We start from the raw sequence: 23,218 nt of genomic DNA, 5'->3' as shown, positions 1-23,218 counted from the left end.
ACCTGTTTTCAAAAGTGGTGGGCTCATCGCTTAACGGTTCCAGAAATCTCACCCCTAAGAATTTTGAGAAAATCTCTTGTTTGATCTTATTTTTAATATAAAATAATTGGCAATTTTCGACAAGACCATATTCCCTCAAAACATGAACCTACAATATATTACGGGAAAAATTTTTACCAGTTTCATTTGTCTATTTTATGCTAATCCAAATTTCATTAGGATACCTCTTTCCTAGCTCGAGCTACAATTTTTCTAAGACAGCTCTATTCTTGGGTACTTTTCTACCCATTCGTCGTTAATGGGTAAGGAAATGTGTCTGCTTATGGAAATATCCTAAATTAAAACTTTGCTCTAGAATCGCAATATAGAATCCGATTGTACAAAATATATACATAGGTATTCTCTTCGGTTTCAATATGCTGGTGCAATCAGTTTCCACAATCAACAAAAATTGTGTTTTTCCCATTGTTCGTGTTTATCGATTATTGTGGCAAACACATCGATTTACTCCTATTTAGGCGCACTTATTATCGATTTTCGATATCAAATGACACTTGTGTGAAACATGATAATCAACAAGAAAACAACAACAATATATCGAAATTCCTACACAGAATTGCTATTGTCTGTCGTGGTTTAGAGAGTTCGTAAAACGGGGTGTATAAATGAAACGCAAGGATTCTTTTGCTTTGCTTGGCTTCTCCGCTTCTTCAAACGGATACAAGTCCTCTCAGAACAAATTCATACGACGAGACAGCAGGACGCGAATGTGAGACCGCCGCAAGAACTTTCCAACCAGCTTTTCGATAGCAAGCGCAGTATAAAGAAGGGACATTGGAAAAAAAAACATTGAAATTGTTTTGGCATTCAATACCAATTATTGCAAAATTCCTCGCTTATTTGTTCATTGTTAAGTGCGTCGGGCTTGTGAGAATAAAAAATAAATCAACAATAAATATTACTATTTGCTATTTTCCCTGGGAAATAGCAAGTCGCTTCTTCCCCCGCTTACCTAGAAATAAGCCAACCAATGCAGGTTGGATGAAATAAAGGCGACTGCCTAAAAAAGAGTGTAGTGTCTACCAAATTATAGTGCTAAAAAATTACACAGTACCACTGGCGATAGCGATGATGATGCGATTGATGATGATGTGCTAAAGTGTGTTCAGTCGCCGTTTGTGTATTTGTTGTTTTTTTTCATGTTTGTTATTGTTTTAATAAATAGAAATAAATGAAAATTCCAGCATACATCTGTAACAACAATAACAAAGACAATAATAATAAAAACAAAAGCAACAATAAGCACATCATCACATCTAAATTAATGAGTTGCTTAAATGAGAAAAAAAAAATTAAAACAAATTGCGCGAAGTGTACTTTCTATGTGTGCGAATAAATAATAATTGTACATACGCTGCCTATTTTCATTGTTGTTTTATCATATCTTGTGATTTTCAATTTTCCGTATGCTAACGTTTTGTACTGGCCCATTGGCCCATTGGTTGATAGCAAACATTTGTTGTGTTCTAGTCCCCATTTCTACACCACCCACCCCTCGCAGCCTTCGTTCCAGAAGTGTATAATAAAACAAATCTATTGTCTCCCCCCATCCATCCCGTTCTACAGATGGTCGTCGGCCATAGTCGCCACTCCCATCACAAGTGAAAAGTGTGTAAGAAAATTGTGCTTTTTCCCTATTTCTTTACTCCCCATAAGTGAACAACTTAACGACAATAATCACCACAACAACTGTTGTTGTTGCTGATCATGGCTAGTAACAATTCTGGCTCAGGTGTCGAAGAGGTGAGTTACACGCATACATACATACATATTTAGAATATTGTAAACAAATTCACAAATATCTGATAAGAGTTTAGCATGTAGGCAAATGTTGCTAAAATGTATTGACAGGTATAGAGAATAGCATCCGACACAAAACCAGGCAAAACCAGAGCGTTTAAAATTGCCTGTATATTTTGCTTGTGGCCGCCACATAGTGACATGAAATACACTGCCCATGGGATTTGTATTTTGGACAATAAATGGAGTGAACTTGGCTTCATAGACATATTTTCCTTGAATGTCTGATGGCCGTACTTTTTTAAGGCCTCGCACAGACATTTTTGAAGAAACGACCGCCTCGAAATGGTGAATAGATTGAAAAGAGGGTGTAGAAATTAATCCGCCCCATGCCACTATGGACATTCACCTAAGTCATTAATCGGCTTGTTGTGCTCGCTAAGAACTATAAAGTAACCTCTAAAAAGAAAATTTTAATTTAGGAATTCCGCGGTACTTACAAAATCCTTAAATGTTTTCAATACCACTTCCCTAAGTTGGCTCATGTCTAGTATTGTGTCTTCACCTAAGCTCCGATATCTGTTAGCCGCGAAAATCGGGCAATGGCAAAGGAAATGCTCCAACGTCTTAATCATCTTCCTCGCATGCCCTACACATGCTATCACCTGTCGCACAGATTTTACATAAGTGAGCTCGTAGTCCTATGTGTCCCGTTATGATACCAATAGCTGTACTGACCTCCCTCTAGCTTCCTTTCAGTAATAGCCTCATCTTCTCATGATTTGGATCCCCCATAGGATTTTCGACGTCCTACCGACTGTTTCGCTGTTCCACAAAGTTGCATGCGCATTCGTCGATCACTCGGGTTAACCAAGTTTATTGACGGCAGTCCTCTGGCCATCTCCGGCAAATCGTCTGCCCTTTCAATTCCCCTTACTCCGTTAGGGCCCGGCACCCAAAGGATGCGGATTTTGCCATCCTCAGAGTAGGTGTTATTCTCCTTCTTGCACTGCAAGACTGTTCGTGACCTTACCGTCCTTGTTGTTATTGCCCTTATGGCAATTTTATTCTCGGTAAAGATGTTCACACTCGACGTCCTCGCGTAAGCACCACACCTCTTCACGCATTTCGTGATCGCATGCATCTTCGGCTGCAGGACGGTATTGTGGTCAGGCAGTCTTAAACAGTATGTCCTCTAGATTTGATCCATCCGTGTAACATGATCTTCTAGATGACAATAGTAGGGTTCCGTTAATCCGAGACTTTGCCGATGGCAGCAGTGCCTCGCACTCGACTTCAAGGTTCATCTCAAGTATCCCATCGGAAACCTCCTCCCTTCCTTCCAGGTTTCCTATCGTCGCCTCGATGCTGCTCCCATCCTCAATCTATTCTCCCATCGCCTTAAGTCTCATAGCCGCAGTGGATGCCTTACACTTAATCTGTATGTCAATGGGTCGGATATCTAGAAAGTTCCAGTGCCTTAGTGGACGTGGTCCTCATCGCTCCGCTCATGCCAAGACAACATGTTCTCTGAACCTGTTGTATGGTCCTTATGTTGCACTTTTTCTCCATAGCAGTCCACCAAACTACTGAGGCGTAAGTAAGTATTGGTCTAATCACGCTCCTGTAGAGCCAGTGGACTATCCTCGGATTCAGGCCCCATTTCGGGCCTACGGCCCATCTACATAGTGTCCAATATCTGTGAGCCTTCTCTGTACGCTCCTGAATGTGACACTTCCAATTCAGTTTCCTGTCAAAGATCACACCTAAGTTTTTGACCTTGTCAGATATCCAAATCGTCTTATTAAGGAAACGTGATGCGTTAAATTGGCCAACCTTCTACTTTCGCGTGGACAGGCTTATTTCAGTCTTCTCTGGGTTAACATTGAGATCTCCGGGTCTAGTCCAGTCATATGTCATATGCAAGACCCTTTCGGCCCTTATCCCTTAGAAGAATTATAACGTCGTCTGCGTAGCAGACCGGTTCAATTCCCTCCTCAGTCAGCATACGTAATAGGTCATTTACGGTGGTCACCTATAGAAGTGGCGATAAAATAATCCCTGTGGCGTGTCTTGTGCCTCTGTTCTCCCTTATATTTATGCCATGAGACACACAATTTATCCACCTGTTCCTTAGCATATGGTTTATCCAGTCTCTAAGGACCGGACCACCCGGTACTGGTCTTAGGATTGGATCAGTGTGTCGGTCCGCACATTGTTAAAAACCCCCTCGATGTAAATGCATACCGCCAGTGTGTACGTTTTGACATCGAAGGATTCTTTTATTTTATGTCCAACCTCGTGGAGGGCAGTCTCCAACGACCTTCCCTTGAAATAGGTATGCTGTTTGTATTTGAGCAGTTCGCTGGATGTCCTTCCATGGTTTTAAGTAGAAAGGACGTAAGGCTCATGGGTCTGTAGGCCTTTGGTGTCGCATAACTTGCCTTACCGGGCTTGGGTGTAAATACCACCCTTGTCTCCTGCCAGGCTTTCGGAGTATATGAAAGTCCTAGGTACGCTGTGAAAATTTTGGCCAGACGAAGCGCCAGATAGTCTGCCTCTTTCTGCAGTAACGCCGGAAATATTCCATCAGGTCCGGGTGACTTAAATTAAATATTTCGACTGCCGGCGACGGCAGCTAACTACTAACTGCCTTCTTTACTTGTAGATTTGGCAAAAGGATATTTTAATGTATCCAGATTTTAAGTTCCTTGACACATTCTTTTTTTCATTATTATCGAATTTTAAATAAAAAATAAGCAAATTTACATGGCGTATTCATGGCGTATTTGTGCCTTCTCTTTGAAATTTATAGGGACTTTGCTTTATGTGATTACTTGTCCCTTGCGCTATTATCTCTAACTGTAAGAGTTACATTTAATCTGTTGTATATTCCCTTGCAGATGGCTGCCACGAACTGTACCAATAGTGGAGGTGGAATTGGCGCGGCTGCTGCTGCACTGAATTCCACCAACAGTGATTTATGGCGCGAATGTGTAAATTGGTTAAAACGTTGCAAGGTAATTCCGCCTGATCATATGGCCACCGAAGAGATTCGAGTGCTCGCATTGACTTTGCGCGATGGTGTTTTGCTTTGTAATTTGGTGATATATTTGGATCCAAAGTGTTTGGACCCCAGCGAAATGACGAAAAGACCACAAATGGCACAGGTGAGTAAAAAAATAAAAATAATAAGAAAATTAAGGTAAATTTTAAAAAACAACATGAGATAAATGTTTATCATCAAACCCAAATCACTGGCATTTCAAAGTCATAAGGACATTTTGTAGGAAATCTTTTTCTGATTAGATATTGTGTGAATGTAGTATTTTCATACTAATTCAACGACATCGTACAGGAGATTTCATTTTGGAGAAAATTTCCTTACACAAACCAATTTTGGAATAACTTCCTATGCAAAGCATAGACAAGGTTATCTTTGAGAAGTTATTTAAAGTAGTTTTCCACAAAACCAAGAGAAGTTAGATGTCTTCTAGTTATGACCGTGGATAGAACCCTAATAACTTGAGTATGACTACATTGTCTAAATCTGCGAAGTTTTTAAAGAAATGAAAACCTAAGTGGAACTCCTTCTTGCTTGTGCGGAAAACTCATATCAGTTAGTCTATAGATTCCTATTCTTCGGTTGTTGTTGTTGTAGCAGTTTATTGTGTTCTATCTTTCGTCTGCTTGATTCTGTTGAGTGTCAAGACCCAGAAACTCTGCGACTAAGATGGGGTGCGACCACAGGGATCTGGGTCTGAGTCGAGTGGGTCTGACCGGGCAGTTAAACAGGTGACGTGTATCGTGCGGTCCCTGGTTACAATCGGGACATACATCTTGCACGTCGGCATCAATCCTAGCTCTGTGGAAATTGAGGCGGCTGCATCTGCCGGAACGTAATTGAGCCAGAACTACTCTGGTTTGCCGGGGGAGGTCGATTTCTTCGGGTGAAATGGGTGGCGATCGTTCTCCAAGGACTACATTCACCCGGTAGCCAATTACCGCATCTGTTACTGTGTCTGCATGAATATTGTTTAGACCCGCTTGATCTAGAGGTTCTCTCTTATACCTTTTGGGCTGTTATCGCAGAAACCATCCAAATCATCATCTTGTGGATAGATATCCAACGCCCAGAAGCCTTAAGGTAGATCAACATGATCTAGAGCGTGAGGTTCAGCGCTATTCTTCGGTGCTTATAGCTTGTGCTGAAATAGTTAGGCGTTCTCCTAGCTACCCATAAATGTTTCTATAGAAAATTTTAATTCATTAGACAATTTTCTCAAAATAGCTGCTATAGAAAGTTTTGTCAAAATTTTATTTACATATTTTTTTGTGTTTCTTCTTATTTAGTTTTGTAGATTTTTTTTGTTCAGCTGATCCTAATAGATTTTATTTTGTTTTTATTCAGAGAAGCCATATGTTGTTGTTGTTGTAACAGTGCGTTGTACACTGAGGCAGCAGCCCTTGCCGATGAAGGACTCCATCGGGTAGGCACTATCACTAACGAAATCAATGACTCGGGAATCTCTCACCTGATGTTTAAATGGACTCCTTCCCCCGTTGGAAATGCCAATGAAACGGCAGACTACTTTGCCAAACATGCTGCGACAGTCAGCTGCCTAATTTACTTGGGTCTGTGGAATACAATTTCCTTACAGACTTTGATTTTTAAAATACATGTTGCCTGAATTTCTTTTGGTAATTAGGTTAGGTTTAAGTGGCAGTCTGCCATCAGACTCAGTTAGACGTGTTCGAAGATGTCTTCTAGTTCCTATCGTTGAACCATTCGAGTGCTTTAAAAAGCCACACAACTTGCGGATGTTCACATCCGCTAAATCAGACAGGTTCTCAAAGAACTTAAAGTGGAACTCCTTCTGACTGCCAGAGCGCGACACACACACGACAAATGTATTTTATGGTCTCTTCTTCTTCGATGTCCTTACAGCTTCTGCAAAAGTCGTTACCGGCAACCTTCATTCTGTCAGCATGTTTTCGGATTAGACATGACCTATTATGACGGACAAAATGACTGAGATGTCTGTTCTAGCCAGTTTCAGCAAAGCGGTAGACCTCTTCAAGTCTAGATTAGGCCACATAGTTTTGTAATGCTCACAGGCCCCTTTTTGTGACAATTTATCATTCGTTACAGGGCTGATCCTAAAAACTTAGCTTACACGTCGCTAGAGGCATACCCACAGATTCCAGTTTCCCTGCAATGTGTAAGGTGGTTCCGTGGGAATTGTACACTCCCATGGCAGCCGGTTGTACGTACCGGATTGACCCGATGGAATCCTTCATCGGCAAGAGTTGCCGCCTCGGTATACAACAAGAACAATTCCCTGGGATATCTCTGTAGCCCGGCACCCAGAACGGGTGAATTTTGAACTGTTCAACCATCTCGTTGAGAGATATGCGATAGTCAAGGGCGGGTTTTGTGTTCAGAAGTACGTTCTCCAGCGATTTAATGGCTGCCTGAGAAGATATTTATGCCAGTCGTCGTTATTACATTATATCTTAGCCATTACACCAGTTCCTTACTTGCAAGGATCTCCGCTTGATACACACTGCGGTGGTTGGGTAACCTTTTCGATATGACCAGTTCTAGATCTTTAGAGTACAGCCCAAAGCCCACCTGGGGGTCTGGTTTGGAACCATCCGTATAGAAGTCTATGTAACTTCTATTACCAGGAATATTGTAGTTCCAATCGATTCTATCAGGAATAGTGGTACAGTACTTTTTATTATTTTTTAATAGTTTTTTAGTCTGTAAAGGACTACCACTCTTACCTGACCTAACCTACCTTTTATAAAACAAAAAAATGGCTATTTAGATTCACTGAATTTAAATTTTTAATTGAATTGAATTGCTCTTATCGGCGATAGATGCCCAAAACAAAATAAAAGACTTTCTGTGGTATGAATGGGTTGACTATTGTAAACAAGTCAGCATTCTGAAGGGTACTTACTTCAAACAGTTTTTCGACAAACCTCCAAAACGTTTGTGGTACAACAAAACATCTCGTTTATCAACTGCAGATATAAAGGACATACACCAACAAAACATTTTTTACACACCATGGGGCTAACTAACTTCAACCTCTGCGATATTTGCAACACTGGAATATGGCAAGCATTTAATATTAAACTTCAAAAGATTTCAACATATTTGTAAAAACTACATAATTTTCAACAAATATTCAAACTTATCCTCAATCCTCAGGCAACTTAATTCACCTAATATGAATGAATTAATTTCTTTCATTAAGGAAGCGAAAATTGTGTTATAATACACATACGAGAAAATGAAAATAAAATTTACAATGCAAAGAACTGTGAATCAATCCGCCACATACAACGTCCAACCTAATGCGATGAACTTGGGAGAATAACATTTTCGACAACAAGTCCTGGTATATGAGAGAAATGCTCTCTATCAAAGCCAACTAACGTGGAATACAAATCCAAAAGAAGCAATTTAAAAATCCATAAAAAAGGTTAAGGCAAAAATTGTGGTGTTGCAAAATGCATTCGGCAGGCTACAGTGATGGGGATTTCGAACCGACCAGAGTTCTCATCAGATTATAATGCCACTAACAGATTACATACTTGCACCTACTCACTAACTAGTGAGCAGTTTAATGGTAAAAAATGCATTTTGAGTCGAACGTTGGTTCTTATGAGTGTAAACTTTTCTTCAAACGCAGTAAGAAAAAAAGTAAACACCAACAGCCAACATTTCTAGTCACCCGGCACGGGATAACTATGAGCACCACACAGGCTGGAACTTTGAGTTCCTATTGGTGTGGTGTTCTTTGTTATCCCGAAAAGCTTAGCTGCGAGCTTCCGGTCGCGTCTACAAAATGCTCCATACGGAGTAGCTGCAATTGCAGTCGCGGAAAATCATCGGTATTGGACGGAGAGTCTCTGTGAGAGGCTGGGTTGCACCGGCTTTTGCATAAATACTGAGTGCCTATGATGCTCGAAAAGGTGAGTTGTTGGCGCCTTTAAACCACCAATGGCCATCATGTTTCCGCGGCGATCGGCCCTTTAGACCCGAACAAACTTGCTCACCTGTAGAAGCTACATGAGGATCGTTACTTCCACATATAGGCATGTGGCTACAACAACAACAACAACAACAGCTCTACTCAAAACACACAAAAAATATATCTAGCATCAGCAGCACACACAATAGCTAAACCCCGTTAACTAAACATTCTTTGATTGCCAAAGGGTAACCTTTCATTGAATGCATATTATCTGATGAGACCCCTGATCGGTTCGAAATCGCGATCACTTTAGTTTGACCAATGCATTTTGAAACATTTCACCTTTTGCCTTAAAGATGAGTATTAAGTTCAGTATTCACAGTGAAACTTCATATGAAAAAAAATTTAAAAATATGTGAAAACATTTTCATTTGTCGTACTAATTTTTTCGCCGAGTGGAAAATTGAGGTTTATTAAAAACGTGCACGAAACGTTTGGGCCGACGTCATAAAACAAAAGAAATTTGTTACTAATTTGAAAGACAACGAACGCAAGTTGTCTTTCAAATTAGTAACAATTGTTTGCAAAGAGATTTCCACTTCCCACACAATTAACCAAAATAAATGCTGGTTGTTAAAGATATGGTGGGTTTGCCTATATGTATTTTTATTTTTTACTGGGGATTTCTTCAGTAGGTGAAAATTAAAACCCATTGGTCCTCAGTTCTCAAGTTTTATTTCTATAGACCATTTTGTCAATTTCATCTATACTCGTGGCAAATCCTCCCTCAAATTTCTCGAAAAAATTTCGCCAAGAGACTCAATTTGTTTTAAACTGCTTAAGCAAAAAATGTAAATCAGGCTCAACGTTATATTACTGTGACCATTATGTATGTAGATACGAGCAATCACAACAAAATCATCCTTATAAAAGACTGTCTTAAAATTCTCGCCCCGAGGTATAAATTATCACTCGAGCATTGAAAAATTTGATTAAATCATTATTCACATCCTTCTTATGGGTCCCAAAAATAGATATGCTGCCATTATCATCTCAACTGCATATAAATTTCGATCTTTTTAATTACATCATTGTTGGCTGCCGATGAAAATTTCAATTTGTAAAATATTACCTTCCGACCCCGCAGTGATGTCCTTTCCCTGTTACATTTACTTCAGATGATGCGGTAGGCGAGGTAGGTGTACGCGTTGACTTTCAACATTTGATGTGCCAAAATGTTTGTATCGGCACATGATGCTGTTGCTTTCTCATGATGAATATCAAAGAATCATCCCTCATTTTACATTTCTCCGCTCCCTACCCACAACCATGTCGAAGCTTTCCCTGGTGTTTATTCATTTTTCTTTTTTTTTTTTGCAACCTTTTGTGACGTCTGACTTTTCAGAGTTTGATGTGTTGTTGTTTGTGGGTGTCGGTAATGGTTTGCACATGGAGATACAGGTGGCTTATGGATTGTTGGGTAACATTAAATTTTTGATATGTAGGAATTGGTTTTTGGTCCTGAATTTATTTACTTTTTGCAACAGGAAGAGAACACAGGCTTTGAGTGTTTTTATAGTAGGTCTTAATAAAAAGCCTTAAATACGAAAGTACGTATGCCTTTTTGAAATTTTTGTTTTATAGTTTGCCCCCGTTCCTTAATGGAATGTTCATGGGGCAATTTTGCATTTGTACGTAAACTTTTTTATGGAGTAAAAGTTGCCTCGTTTGCATAAATCTTTTTGGAAAGTAACATAAATTTAATTTATTTACGGTTCAATTTAATAGAAAAATTCGTAAAATTATTTCTATAGAAATTTTTGTCAACATTTTATTTATTTTGGAAATATTCCAACATTAAAATTGTATAAAAATTACTTTTGTACAGGAAATTTTGCTAAAATCTCATTTCTAAGGGAAATTATTTTAAAAGAAAAAATTTTGTTAAAATTTCGTTTCTGTAGGAAATTTTGTCAAAATTCCGTTTCTATCGGAAATTTTGTCAAAATTTCATTCCTATCCGAAAATTTTGTCAAAATTGCATTCCTATAGGAAATTTTGTTAAAATTTAATTTTTATAAAAGTTTTTGTGAAAATTTTATTTGTTAGGAAATTTTGTCAAAACTTCATTTGTAATACAATCAACCAAATTTGTTATTCAAAACAGCAAAAATCCATTGGCATACATTTCGAAATGTGGCTAAGTTAGCTCGCATTTTTGTTATTACTCTACTAATGTGCACATGGCTGGTATGGCCTTTTGTATCTTAGTTTAAAGAAAAAATGTTATGGGAAGTATACATTCAGTGGTGATTATAAACATCCACTGAGACACACATTTACATATGTGTCTATCATCCAATTCATTCATAATTAGGCACAATAATTTTGAGCAAACAACAAACTTTTCAGCAATAAGCCTTCTACTCTGAAATTGCAATACTACTGCTGTAATAGCAGAACTACTGCTGTAATAGCAGCAAAACCAGTTACCAATATTCAGCAGGCAGTGTTTGCTATTTTCAGCAAACATTTTTGTATGAGTGTAAGAGATTTTGCCAAAATTTCCTTTTTATTGGAAGATTAGGTTAGGTTAGGTTTATTTAAATGACAGTCTGCTATCAGACTCACTTAGACGTTTTCGTCCGTTGTGATACCACAGGAACAGGAGAAGGAAGGAAATTGCCTTCTAGTTCCCACTGTTGAAACATCTATTTCCTCTGCAGTTTCCACTTCCTTTACAGGCGTAGAAGTGATAGCCGTGCAGAATGTGTGCCGAAATTTATCCCATCCCTCTTTTCTCTGTTCAGCCGAGGGATCACTTCTGCAGTATTTTTGTCAAGGCTAAAAATAATATAACCATGATCAGAGAAGCTGTGAGTATCCACCAACACTTCCCATTCGCATATAATTTCGCTTATATCTTTCGATACAAAGGTGACATATAATATATCCTGCATGGTTTTGGTAATAAAGATCGGGTTATTTCCTTTATTACAAATCGCCAGATTGCAACTTATCATATATTCGATAAGCAGCTCACCTATTTCGTTGATATGGGGCTCTTCTTCCCTGCAGAAGCGGCTTCAACCAGCATTTTAAGGTTTAAAGGCGGGATCTCTGAATCGTGTGCCATATAAAGGGAAGCCAGACAGTAATGAGACTTATTATTATTATTATTATTTATTAATAGATTGATTAAGAAATACAAAATAATACATGCATGTATATAATATTGATTCTTAAGCATACAATCTATATATGGCTTAGCACATATGCTGCTTGCCATGTTAAAATATTTAATCATTTATATAATTTTCAAACATCAAAACAGTTTATTATTAATTTTCTATATTTGATACAGCTTTCTAAATAAGAGTACAGAGAGGTAAGATTCGTGCCATTTAGTATGTTTAATGTTTCATTTTCTTCGAGACTTATTTTGTTAAAATAAAGTTTCCTAAATTCTTTCAAAATAGGACATTTTCCAATAAAATGTAAAGTATTTTCAGGTTCATCTGTGTTACAGATAGAACATATGCCAGTAGTGTTACTTCGAAATGCCCTGGAATTCAGATCAAGCAATCCACCTCTGGCTTTAATGATCAAGCTGGTAGCACGAGCAGAAAGATTCTCTGTCAGTGTTGGGATCATATTATAATCAAGATATGGGTAGAGATCGTGAAACTGAGAATTTCTGGCTGCCGACTCAAAACTATATCGTTCCTTTACATTCAAGGCATCAATTATTTCCCTCCAATAGGCGCATAAGGGCAATCTATTGTTGGCGGGCAGATAGTTCAAATCCTGACATAATTCCGACCACACTTTTGCCCAGGAAATATTTAGTTTAAGGATTTCCTCTGCTAGAATTCGAGGAAGTCTACTAACTTCTAGTTGAAGTACCCTCTTGATGTAAAGAAAATGAGTCTTAAGGGTGGAGGAGTATAAGGAGTATAGTCCGGATTCTAGATACAACATATAATTAGGTGTGTTGTTAGGTAAGTAAAACATCTTTTTAATGAAAAAACGAAACAACTTTTCAACATCATCATATTTTTCGTAACCCCATACTTGAGCAGCATAACACATGATAGACTTTGAACAAGAGTCAAATATTTTTAATTTATTATCGTGAGAGATTCTTGGGTTATTTATATATTTCGACCACGTGGAGTTAATAGCAATTTTCGATGCCGATAATTTGTTCTTTAAATGGTCTTTGAAAGACAAATTGTACGCGATTTCCACACCGAGATAAGTATATCTGTTAACTATTTCTATATCTACATCGTTGTAGCGGAAACGAAGACCGGACGATATCCTAGTACTCTTTCTAAAAACCATAACTTTCGACTTAGTAAGGTTTACTTTTAAGCTCCATGTACTGCAATATTCCTGCAAAGTGTCAATCATAATCTGTAAATCTTTAGGTGTATCAGACAAGATCACAATATCGTCGGCATAGAGTAGTATCCTCACGTGTGTGTTCGCGATATTTATTCCTCCAGTTAGAGCATCGGGTAAGTCATTTAAATATAGTGAAAAAAGAACTGGGCTAAGAATACATCCCTGTTTCACTCCCGACTCTACAGGAAAATATTCCGAGTATGTATTTCCATCCCATACTCTGCTTTTAGTATTCTTGTACAGTAATGTCACTATCGATACAATTTTCGTTGAAAGTCCTAAAGATGAGAGTTTGTAGAACAGACTGTTTCTTGGGATAAGATCAAAAGCCGCGGAAAAATCAACAAAAAAGGCATAAGTGGTCTTACCTTTAGCCTGGTTCAACTTCACAATGCTAACTAAATTGAAAATGTTGTCAATCGTAGAATAATCCTTTCTGAAGCCAGCCTGAAATTCATTCAAAATACTATTCATTGACAACCAATTCGTTATCCTATTCAAAAGAATAGAGTTGAAAATTTTACAAACCGAGTCAATAAGCGATAAGCCTCTGTAGTTGCTTGGTACGTTTACATCCCCTTTTTTGTGTAATGGAATCAGAATGGATTCAGTGAATGTGATTGGTATGTCTCCCTTAAGGAAGATTTGATTGAAAACGTATAACAGTTTTTGAAGGAAACATCTGGGAGCATGTCTGTAGAACTCATAAGGGATACCATCCTGCCCTGGGGACTTATTCGGTTTCAACTTCCTTATAACATTATATAATTCATAATATTCAATAGGGGAATCTAAGAACGGGTCTACGAAAAACGGCATGCACCAACTAATTTCCTGGGATTGACCAGACTTATCCAAAAGCGAGCTGAAATATCGTTTGAACTCATTTGCATCAATGTTTCCTTTCATGCTGTTCGAACTGGTACTTAATGATTTAGATAGTTCCCACCATTCCTTGCTACACTTTACTTCGTCTAACCTCATCAAGTTGTTGTTAAAATATTCCAACTTCTTTTCACTACACAGCCTTCGAAAACTTTTCCTTGATGAGTAATAGAGCCTCCTATTGTTCTCCGTATTCATTCTTTTGTACAATTTTAGCCTTCTGTACATAACAGACCGTGCACGGAAGCAAGACCAATCAAACCATCTTTGCCTAGGTTCAAAAAATTTTCTATTCCTCCTGTGGATATGAGCCTGTCTAATTGCCCGGGAAATGCTCTCGACCATAACATCAACAGGTAAACTATTTATTTGACCTAGATCAAGTAGCATGGAATTAAGTTTTCGTACATACTGTGCTTTATATATTCCTTTCCAATAAAGACGGCGTTGAATGTTGTTATCGCCTCCACTGCCCATTAGCCTAGGAATTCTGATTTGAAGGCACAAAGGCATGTGGTCAGAATATGGTTTAGGGGGAATCACAAGTTTCTCGACATAATGAATGAAAGTAGTGGAACAGATACAGTAATCAATAACAGAGTTACCCATTACACCGCAGAAACTGTATTCTCCCTCAACGTCGCCATCTATCCTACCATTTAATATAATACCGCCAATGTTCTCAACAATGTTCAATAGTTGTTTCCCACGAGAGTTTGTAGTTATATCTTTGGACTTTCTAACGGAATTAATATGAGAAATACCACGAATCATGTTGTTGTCTAAAATCTGGACGTTGCCAATTCTGGCATTCATATCTCCCATTAGGCAAAAGTTTGTTGGGCCAAGATCCAATAAAAAGGAGTCAAATTTTTCAGCCTCATGCTTCCAGCTAGTACAGTTTATGTAGATGGGAATTAAATAGACTGTGTTACCGCAAATATTTAAAGATAGAAATGGATAAGAGTATGACGTTATAAAGTTAGCTTTGAGTGAGATTTTTAACTCTTTTTTGAATCCATAGAGGCCTCCTCCACTTGCTCTACCAAATCTATTCATTTTAATTGCGTCCACCCAGTGTAGGTAGTAGTTTTTGAGGTATGACGAAAAGTTTGATCGTTTATTTGCAGTTACATGTGTTTCAAATAAAAGGAAAACATCAAAATTATTTAAAAAAGTTACAAAATTACCAGAATTGAGACAACTTTGTAGATTTGAAACATTATAAGATAGTATATGGCACGAATCAAACTGCTATTGTGTGAAAGAACCTGAGCTTACATTACTTGAATTAACTGGTTTTTGACAGTGAACTTCAAAAGAACAATCTGTATCTGCTAGAATATTGTTGAGATAATCTGCCTCACGTTGAGAAGGTGCAAGTATTTTACCATCTCCCCAAGTGTATCTTATGTCGTCAACGAAAATACAGAATTCACCTAGACGAACTTTTATATTGTTTTTGCTACTGGATAGTACTTTAGACAGTTTTCTTAGATTGTATCTATTCATCTGTTCAACGGCAGTATAATCTTTTTGTATATATATAGATTTTCCATTTAGTTTTGTCCTTGAATCGATTACACGCTGCGCTTGTCCATAAGTATCAAGAGAGAAGATAAGTATCAAGAGAAAGATAAATGAGACTTATTTATTTCAAGGCTGGCTACAATTACTATTACTTAGTGACTGTAGACGAAAAATATTTAGACTACTCTTTGCAAGAATAAAGGCTCTGTGTCTCCCATTACCCATACCCTTGAATAGTTTAAATCCCGGAATTCTTAGTCCACGAGCCACTCCTCTGCACGCCCATTGTTCCTGGACAAGAATCCTCCTGTCATCAGAAGGTTATTTAGTGCCGCCGAAGCGGCCTTACAATGGTGGTGATTACCTGCAGAAACCGGAGCATTGTCAGGGTTCAGAATTTCCCATACTATTGCGTAAGCCTCATCTTCTGAGCCCGTCAGGAGTTCATCCTCGCAAGATTCGTTCGATCTTGGCAGAGGAAGTTGAGAAATCATTGGAAACAGTTTTCCTAAAGACACTGGACACTTGCGATGTGGACGATTCTTCCATAGATGCATCAATAGCTTCTGCTGTCGAAAGACTTTTTGAATTCCGTCCTTCTTCGCTGGCGCACACCGTGAGCCTAATTCCACCGGATGACCAACCCACGCAGGGCTTGTCGGGTCCCGCCTCGACGTCTTCCTCTTCTGTGTGGTCGATAGTTCCTCAGACAAGTATTCAGTAACAACTGCTAAGTCGTCTCAACTTGTTGAATCCGTAGGAAACAACTCCTTCAGACTTGTTGAGATCTGCGAGACAACCGGAATTTAGTATGAATACTGCATGTCTCCGGTCGCCATCAGCCTCATCCTATCTACCAATCTTCCAGTCGGTGTTTGAAAGATTGGGATTACAGTACCGTAGTCTGCCAAGTATGTACTCAGGATCTGAGGGAATCCTTGGTATCCAAGCCTGTGCCATTGGTCATATCGGCCTCGATACCAACCAGCATCGTCACAAAATGTAATGGGCCCAAGTAATTCCGTAAGGACATCAGAGTATGTAGTAGAGATGACAATCCATTGACTATCCCACTCCAATTGTTCCTAGGTATGCAGCCCAATTTTTCTCCCTTGACGACAACTACCATTACCAAGCTGTCCCTAACAACATTAGCAAAAGTTTTTGGACACGTATTACTATTGTTCGCCTCAGTTCTTTTGGGCATGGAATGTCCTCTAGTTGAACGCAGCTTTTAGGCTGACTGCAATGCCGTTCCCTATTCTTCTCCGTTGTCGACAACTACCATTACCAAGGTGTCCCTAACAACATTAGCAAAAGTTCTTGGACACGAATTACTATTGTTCGCCTTAGTTCTTTTGGGCATGGGATGTCCTCTAGGCGACCGCAGCCTTTTGGCTGACTGCAGTGCCTTTCCAAATCTAGACGTGTAGCCTGTGCAGCGAATCTCCGAGCCAAATTAAAGGAGCCTCTCTCCTTATTGATAAGAGTTTTAGGATCATTCGAACCAAGCCTCTCAATAAACCTGAGAGCTATGCGCCTTTTATTATTCCAACCTCTTAAAAAGCATATTGATTTGTCGAAGAAGTCGGCCTTGTCCTTAAGACTCGAACCGGATGTCTTCGTTAAAAGCCCCTGCTGACCAGACATCTGTCGCCTAGTGGAGTCTGGTTCAGCCGCTCCACTAGTCGAGGTCTCAGTAGCAGACAACATGCTACGACCAGCTGTTGGGTCTTTGGAGTCAATTCTAAACCTACTCATGGACTCTAGATCTGCCGCTCCACTGGAAACAGACGCAGATCATCAACTGCCTAATAGATAACACTATCGTAGCTATCCATGAATGACTTAAAAATTTTTCTCCGAAACTAACCTACCTATTGCGAGTTAAAGAAAATTCTTGCGGAGTAAAATAAAAATACGTACGCTCCACTTCAAACAAGAATTTAAAGCATAATTGAAACTCTAATTTTTACCAACTATAAGCAGATCTTAGTCGGTAATTCAAACTCTTTCTGAGTTTATTACCAAACAATGAATGAGCTTTAATGGTTCTTGTTGATTTTTCTTGTATCCGGCAGCCATTTGTCTGTTGCTCTAATGATTTGTGTCATTAACATACCAGTATTTTTGTGCTCAAGGTTGAAACTTTAAAAATTGCCACTTTCCGAGTTTACCATCTGCACTCGACCGATTAAAGCTGCTCAACATACTGACTGCTCTTTGTTCTGTCAAAAAAGGAAAAAAATTGTGTGTGAGAATGTGCCTGTATCAGGTACGACCACAAACATTTGCCCATGAACATTCCATTTAGGAACAGGGGCAAACTTCTTACACATCAATGAGTGCTATCCGATTCAAGTTTAAGCTCAAAGATAAGGGACCTTTTTATAACCGAGTCGGAACGGCGAGCCGCAGCTCGATATCTCTTTGGGGAGAAGTTTTTACATGGCATAGTACCTCACAAATATCGCCATCGTTAGTAGGGGTTAAACAACCCTGACATTTTTTTCGGATGTTCTCGCCAGGATTCAAACACAGGCGTTTAGCGTCAGAGGGAAGAGCACACATTTCCAATTATGTCCAAGTCCACGGGCTTGCTTGGGATTATTTTCCTGTGTACGTACACCGTAATGAGCAATAGTGTGAGTATTTTTACCCATCACTGGTATATAGGCTAAAATATTCGCCCTTTCCCTCTAGTAGGAAAGAATAATCGTTTGCGGCTATCGAAACTCTTTTTTGGTTTTACAACAAAAGAAAGGCACTTTTACCGTATGCGAAGCGGCTAAAGGGTTTACTTTTGACAAAGTTAGCTATGTTCAATAATGTTACGTTTATGGAGCGAACCACAGGTAAAATAAAAGAAAAACTTCGTAATTTACTTGTTTATCGTAAAAATGTCCCACACGTTATGGTTATTTTGTATGTAAGAAATGTTATCAAAATTTCCAGCAGAAATGTGAAAAGTTTTCCGATACTTTTTTGGCATTCCCATTTCATGTTTTTCGATCATTGGTATTAAATTTAGAAAATACTAACAATTATGGTATTGTTGTACGTGTTGTTTGCTAGAAAATGTAAAGGAAATTCGCACATCCGCTTATTATGAAAGGAACAAATTAAATGGCTGTCTAAATCGGAATTAAAAGGAAGTGTCGACAATCAACCAAACCAAAAAATATACAATCACGAAAACATTTACAAGGTATGCAAAGCAGTACATATCATATTGTATGGAATTAAAAATGCATTGTTGAATATTTTTCTTTTGGCATTCCAATATATAGAAATGGAGAGAAGTCCGGAACCTATTTAAAATTATTCTATAACAGATGACGAAATATGGAGTAGACAAGTAGAGATTTATTCTATGAAATAAATTTCTTCAGTGTAATTTTAAATTCCTTCTACTTTTAGGATAAGGGGATGTTCCGTTAATGTGTCATGATAACTAGAATCCATCCTCCAGATGATATTATCCTTTGTCATACATAAATAAAATTAGAACAATGTCAACATTATCATTGTACTCGAAGAGAATTTCTGTTAGTTGTCATGCTGCGCTGAAGACTGTTTGAAGGAGAATAGTTATCTCATTAGCGCTTTGTAACTTTCTAGTAAGACGCAAAGACCAACCGACGACCTTCTGATGTCTTTGAATGTGAATGGAAAATTAGTATTCGTCCTCCTGAACTCAACTTAATGTAAAATATCTTATGTTTTGTTAAACTTTGTGTGTGTGTGTGTGATTTGTAATTTGCATATAAGTCTGAACACAAATGAAGCATGATTCAGAATTGTATATTACCCCAGGGTATACTCACTCATTGGCCTTGGTTGGTTGGGTGGTTAGTTATCAACATGTAACAATTTTTCAGTTTTGGTAACAAATTTCAAAGGAACTAATCTTTTGATGGAGGATGTTTGCTTGTTACACTGCTAGTTAAACATATTCATCACTTTCATCCCACTCATAATGTAGGCTTAGAGAGATGTCCCATGACAATGACAGTTTTATCCTTGGTGGTTTGGTTTTGCTTCCTGCACTTAATAAAATTCTTTGGGGGGTTGATATTGGGCGCTACCATAGGATATTGAGTCACTTTCGCTAAACGAAATTCATAGAATCAGTTTTCTGACCATTTACATTCTGTTATTGAAGTAATAAAAAGAACTGTTGTATTAAGAGATTTTTTCTTTTATCTTTTCTCTTTGATTTCTTTGGAAGATATTTGGCTTATGCCCTCCCAAGCATAAACAACAGCAATGTGACAAATTATAGCACGTATGGGGGCGTTGTTAACCTTCAGGATTTTTAGCCAGCAAAGGATTTGTGAACATTTTTAGTTATAAGTAATACCGGCGATTTTAGTGGGTTCTTTTAAATTTGACTTGTAACTTGCTCGGTAGTTTCAGGTAAAAAAGAAGATCACTATCATCGAGCTTAAAATTTTATTCTTATGTGAGTAGTTTGGGGTAGTCAAACGCAGGCTTTATATTCTTCCCCAAATAGTTAACCGGAACGAGTTTGCTCACCTATAAGATCTTGACGAGGATCGCCAACTCCACACGCATATGTGGCTACAACAACAGCAACAACTAAATGGAAAAAGACATCTCGAAATTAGGTGTCGGAAATTGAGAACCTATACAGATTTTGGTAAACGGTTTACTTGACATGCAGTCAAATCTGTCCAAGCCGGTAGGTCCAAGCTAAGTTTCTCGTGATAACGAAGAACACCACACAAATTGAAGTTCAAAGTTCCAGCCTGTGTGATGCTCATAGTTATCCCGTGCCGGGGATAACTTCCCCTACTGCGTAAATCACCAAGTGCCTATTTAAAAGACTTTTTAGCTGGAGCATCTTTTCATCCATTTGATCTTGCCAATTCACTCGTTGTTGTTTAATACACTTAATACAATTTTATGGTAAACAACGTTTCAGCGTTTACTTGTCTAAAAGTTCGTTTATGGCTAATGAACTATTTATTTTGCGTGTAAAGCTGATGTAGCAGTCTTCGCTTTTGTGCGAATTGTAGCCAGATTCTTTCTCAACTGAGTAAATCTGAAGGCAGATGGTTTTTGTCTCCGATTTACCGCAAACCCACAGCCAAATTTATGTCTCATATCATGACATGATAAGACCATACAATCACTTTTTGGTGTTGTAGTGGCATCTTCCCCAATCCATCGCACTTACTGTAAGGCGAGAATTTCAGCCTTGTGCTCATCTCGTATATCTGCCAGTGGGTACACTGTACCTTCTTCGTAGAAGGTTGTTACAGTTTTTATAAGGAACTCGCGTCATGTTATAGATAGCTACCTCTGGCGACACCCGCTGGTTTCAATACAGTGATACGAAAAATCTCAGCTAATTAATTGATCACTACTGTTACCTTGTGTCTTTTGTTAACATCAAAGTGTCAGTCAGTACGGTTTATCCTACTTTTTACTTTTTTGTTTGCTTTAGCCACGCTATCTGATGGAAATGAATCGCCTCTGCCATTTTTCTATATATGTAAGAGTATATAGTTTGTTTTCGTACATTTAGCCTACGTGCAAGCGGGCAAGGTATGATGTATGTATAGAAAAGCGAAGTTTAGTAATACCCAGCAGGCCATTTCGAATTAAGGACCTGGAAAGGTAATAGTCTCTAATCATTAATTGTTCGATAGCCAAGTCCCCATTAAATACCTGAAAACTTTTAAATTTTTTAGAGCACAATTAATTTTTTTTTAATTTTTACATGTAAATTGTTCAGACATCAAATGGTCTTTGGTCCATATTGTTAAGTATTTCTTCTTCGCTTTTGTTGAAAATTAAAGGTAGATATACACATTTTACATTTAAAAGAAGGTAACGGATATTAAGTTTCTGTGTTAGCTGCCCACGAACATCGTTCTGAAGTCTGTGGGTAGCCATATTAAAATCGTGAACAGTACTTTAGATGTGGATATCCCGAGCGGATTTTTTTTTTAATTTGAGAAAGCTGCTACATAAACCAAAATTGGTTTGAAAGCATATATTTCTAAAGGCAATGCTAGGTTTTTATTAAGTATGTACTGTTTTCTCCTTGCTACAAACACTAGCTCTCAATGGTTTTGCAACACATATTCCTAAACCTAATTTTTTTTCTACATTTTTGCAAAACCATTTCAGTTATGCAGACTACTACAATGCTCCGATTATCTTGTTCACAAACAAATTTTATTGAGGACAAACCATCTTGTCCTGTTGCCATTTCACGAACTTCCTTCAGCAGTTACAAATGTTAAACATGTCTTACACAGATCCTCGCTGACATGACATACCAGACAATCTGCCCTACTGGGTATTTAAACACATCAAAATAGAGACAAGATTTTCAGCTATGTATTTCGTCATTATATACTGACACACCACATACGAACATAGTACATAAATGTTTTCGTAGATAATAAAAAAAGTTTTGTCATTTTCGCATTGTCACATGTCTTGATGGCATTGTTTGATGGCATTGTTTTGGTGCCTTTTATAGTTGTTTTGCAAAGTGTGGTCATTTTTTTTGGTCGCAGATCCCACTGTCATTGTGAAGTTTGTTTGGGGGTTGATTGTTTTTAACAGAGAGCGAGAATTATTTTGTTATATCTGAAAATAGATGCCTTTGGAATTGTCCTTTTCCCTGACAGGTTAATGATGGTTTATTTATTAAGCGTCAAGCGTCGGTTGCAGTTTATTTATTTACTTGTTCAAGTTTATTTGATTATTTAAGTGCAAACCTTTATTGAAATTGTTCCAATGTACTTAAGTTAAAAGTCTATAGTCCTCACTACGGGCCAAACAATTTTAGTCGCTGGATTATAATACCTACCATAGTGAGATGTTCCTTAACGTCTTACAACTTAAATTTTAAAATCCTTTGACAGATTTCGTGATTGTAACGGAAGGAAGGAAATGACTTGTTCAATATGGCATTTGAAGATGATTATCACTACACATATTTTATTTTTTGACGTTTCAGATTAATGCTTCGGTGATAAATGTAAAATGTAGTGAAATGAAAAATTCTAAAGTTGTGAATCTTGTCGAGCAATGGTAACTATTATTGTACGCATACTTTATTTTAATAAAAATATTTATCATACGCATACTGTGCCTGTATGGAGGCCACCGTGGCGCAGAGGTTAGTATGTCAGCCTGGGTTCCAATCCTGGCGAGAATATCATAAACATTTTTTCAGCGGTGGTTACCTCTCCTAATGCTGGCGACATTTTTTAAGGTACTGTACCATTTGGTATGGCAGCCATATAAAAACTTCCCCACAAAGAGGGGAAGTTTCGGAGGCGTGTCGTGAATCGGACAGCACTCAGTTAGAAGTTTGCCCCTGTTCCTTAACGGGATGTTCATGGGCAAATTTGCATTACTGTGCCTGTACTGCAATTTCAAGACACTTGAAATTGTTTTGTTTATATTTTTTAATTAATATATGAATAAATTTAAATTTTAATTACACAACAAGCTCGGGAAGAAAAACCCGGATCGGCCTATATTGGACCTATTCCGAAACGTGGACCTATATGGTCCATTTTTGATCCTAAGTCTTCTTTTGGTCCCATTTC

General features: G+C 38.1%; 1 protein-coding gene across 2 annotated transcripts in view; it reads left to right on the top strand.

Annotated features, from left to right (window-relative positions):
- Positions 1–593: 593 nt before the first annotated feature.
- Positions 594–23,218, top strand: part of LOC106086289 (protein vav) — a 211,256-nt gene continuing 188,631 nt past the window's right edge. For both annotated transcript variants that reach the window (XM_059366779.1, XM_059366778.1), the window contains exons 1-2: positions 594–1,803; positions 4,704–4,970. In XM_059366779.1, coding sequence (XP_059222762.1) covers positions 1,768–1,803; positions 4,704–4,970 — 303 coding nt within the window. In that variant the 5' untranslated portion in view covers positions 594–1,767. The remainder of the gene's footprint in view (positions 1,804–4,703; positions 4,971–23,218) is intronic.

This window comes from Stomoxys calcitrans, chromosome 4, assembly GCF_963082655.1.
Source record: "Stomoxys calcitrans chromosome 4, idStoCalc2.1, whole genome shotgun sequence".
In the NCBI taxonomy this organism is placed as follows: Eukaryota; Metazoa; Arthropoda; class Insecta; order Diptera; family Muscidae; genus Stomoxys; species Stomoxys calcitrans.
Note: the sequence above shows the minus strand (reverse complement) of the source record. Positions and strands in the feature narration are given on the sequence as shown.